The sequence below is a fragment of the Anarrhichthys ocellatus genome, unplaced genomic scaffold (assembly GCF_004355925.1).
Source record: "Anarrhichthys ocellatus isolate YVR2014 unplaced genomic scaffold, GSC_Weel_1.0 scaffold20, whole genome shotgun sequence".
NCBI lineage: Eukaryota > Metazoa > Chordata > Actinopteri > Perciformes > Anarhichadidae > Anarrhichthys > Anarrhichthys ocellatus.
In genome coordinates, this window is record NW_022280050.1 from 1,261,328 (window position 1) to 1,264,266 (window position 2,939).

Sequence of the window (2,939 nt, forward strand, 5' to 3'; positions counted from 1 at the left end):
CTCTGCAGGCATGTTGGTGACGTTATGTACAGTCGATGAAGAATGCACCACTGACACGTCTCTTAATTGCTGTCACTGCATGTTATTGAATTTACTTTATTTTGTATTTCTTAATTAAAAGTAGCAAGGTCAAAGTCAGTCTTTTTGCATTGCATGAAAAATAATATCCTCAGTATATATTTTAGTAAATCTTCCAACAAGGCACTCACCTCTGCTGCATCGTTTTTGTAGATTAATTCATACAGGAGTGCTTTCATTTCTACTAAGAAGAAGATTTGCAAGAAAAATTGATTATTTTCATTATTATTATTTTGTTGGAGATTATAGCTGCTAAATTAAGTGTTCAAAAGGTTTTGCCGGCATGTGTATCCCCCTTTATGCCTATAAAAGTGTACAATTCTGGATACTGACAGCATTTGGCACAGTAAAAAACACACGGGCTGCAGCAAAACTAACCCTGTAGCTTCTAATTTGGTGCAGAGCCTCCACTCCTGAACAATCCCGGTCGCTGTGGACTGCCAGACACCTGCACGTTTTGGATGTGGTGGCACCTGCATAGTTCTTATACTTGACTGCAAAGGCCTAGAGCTCGGCCACCCTGCCTACTAATACACACCACTGCCAGTGTGTTCTCCGTTCCTATCAGCACTCAGTCTCCAGCACACACTCAATTCAAAGGAGAAGAGCGACACATCTGCTTCACGATTACCAAGGATGAGGGATTAATCTCATATTCTCTGAGAACAATCAACAGCCTGGAACTCATCATTGAATGCATTCATTTATCAACTCCACCAGGTGGAGCCGATCATTGAATGCATTCATTTATCAACTCCACCAGGTGGAGCCAGAAATACCATGAGTGTTTTCGAAAAGCCTTTTTGATATGGGATCTGTAACATGCACGGCTTTCACTGCCTAAAATAAGCATTTCCAGTATTGCATGGTTCATTAAACTGGTTTTATTGTGTTGGGCATAAGACATGCGTGTTATTATACTGCAGTGTTGTCTTCAGAGGGTGGAACAAGATGTGCACTTAACAGCTCCTCTAGTACTGTTCACCGTATGCATGTCTGAAAGGGACTAAAGCCTCATTTGGTGTTTAGTACCAATAAACGGTGGCTTCAGTGCTCAGGTACAACCCAAGTCCATTACATTGTATCATAAAGAACTTCCACAGTCCACAGATACATCTATAAAAGTTTAAATAACGATTCAGGTCAGACTCTGGTATTTCTCTTTGAATCAGTTACATTTGCAATGTACACCTCACAAATGTGGATTAGTTGTGGTATAGTTAATGGTGTCTCAAAGATTAGCATTTTTATTGACATTGTATAAATGTGACAAGAAGAAAAAAAGCTACTTCTTTGCACAGCGTATATGCAGTGTTAAAAAAAAAAAAAGAAAACAAAAAGAAGGAAAATCAACCTTCTTGCTTATGGGATTTTACAGTCGAAGGATTTCAAGCGCAACCTTTGAATATTTGTGTTCACATTTGTTGCAGCAGACACGCTTCAAAATATTTCAATTGAAACGACTGCTATGAAGGTTTTATCTGTGACGAAAGCATTCAACACTCTGGTCCTTCAGAGACAAAAGACAATCGACAGGAGCGGCAGATGTTTTTGGATGATTTGCCTGCTCTGAAGTTTCTCCATTCAAAATATTTAAATACCTTATTATTCAGTCACTATTAGACCAAACAAGTTGAATCTACCTTTTTACCTATTAAAAAAATCCACACCTCTCTTTCTGCGATAAAGAGACTGCTACTGTTTAGCACTTCATACATTCATCAGTTTTCTCTACACATCGAATTCCCCCTTTCCTTTCATAACAGCTGCATGTGTCATATAGTGAGCTATGTCATTTGTTTCCTTGGAGGTGTCTATTCCAAAGTGTCACAAACCTACAGAGGCAAATATATCATCTATGTCATCAAGGCCGTCACAGCTGGCGGTCTGGGATGTCGCCTCGCATGCACTCCTGTCTATTTGGTCGTCCCCTGACAGTCCAGACACCGATGACTCAGTCCTCTTCACCCGTTTCTTTTTCACACCAGTTCTCAGTGTTGAAAACTTAAATCGACTCCTGAGGGACTGAAAGCGAGTTCTCAGGCGAGCAGAAGACCGACAGGCTCTTGGCACTGACCCCTGAGGAGATGAAGCCCAGCAGGCTTCCTGTCTGAAGGTCCGCAACCTCCTCTGGACGCTGGGGATGAGGACGAATTACAGAAATAGGAGCAATCAGTATTTGCAGAACCCAATGTCACAGAATACTTAAGTATGTACTTTTCCTGAACACATAGTAGCTACCGTATACGGTACAGCTGTACAGTCTAATGCAATCCAACACAACTGTTCTGCCAAAAGGTCCTAATTTATGTGGCTTTTAATAATAATAATAATAATAATAATAATAATAATAATAATAATAATAAATTGTCTAGGTAATAGTCAGTGGTGGTGTTGTACTGGACTACATTATATTCTGACGGGTTTTATTATTCTGCCCCAGTCATTTTGATAATTAGGGGCAACATTGTTTAACAAATTATTGAATTGCATTAGATTGCACAGCCGTACCTAATAAAGTGGCCACTGACCAACATTCTTCCCGTGTTGCTCTTACTTGTAACCTGCTGCCTCTTGGCATTTCAGCCGTTGGCACTTTAACAGCAGGAAAGTTAAAAGACGTTTCTCCTTCTCCAGCTTCTGGGATTGACACCATGTGATCATTTCCTCGAGATGCGCCGCCATGTCTGTGAAGCTTGTAGCCTCTCTCACTCGTCTCTTGAACTTTTGTCTCTTGTCAACCTGGTGTGTTTTCTGTGGGAAGGACTTGCCCTTAGGTAACAAAATGATGTAATCATTAGATGAGACGATTACATATACGATAGGCAATTACGTATTCTTTATATATATATATATAAAGA

General features: G+C 40.1%; 1 protein-coding gene across 1 annotated transcript in view; it reads right to left on the reverse strand.

Moving 5' to 3' along the window:
- Positions 1 to 947: 947 nt before the first annotated feature.
- Positions 948 to 2,939, reverse strand: part of rmp64 (ribonuclease MRP subunit p64) — a 5,044-nt gene continuing 3,052 nt past the window's right edge. Inside the window, exons 8-9 of the mRNA XM_031858243.1 lie at positions 2,636 to 2,844; positions 948 to 2,215 (exon numbers count right to left, since the gene is read on the reverse strand). Coding sequence (XP_031714103.1) covers positions 1,906 to 2,215; positions 2,636 to 2,844 — 519 coding nt within the window. The 3' untranslated portion in view covers positions 948 to 1,905. The remainder of the gene's footprint in view (positions 2,216 to 2,635; positions 2,845 to 2,939) is intronic.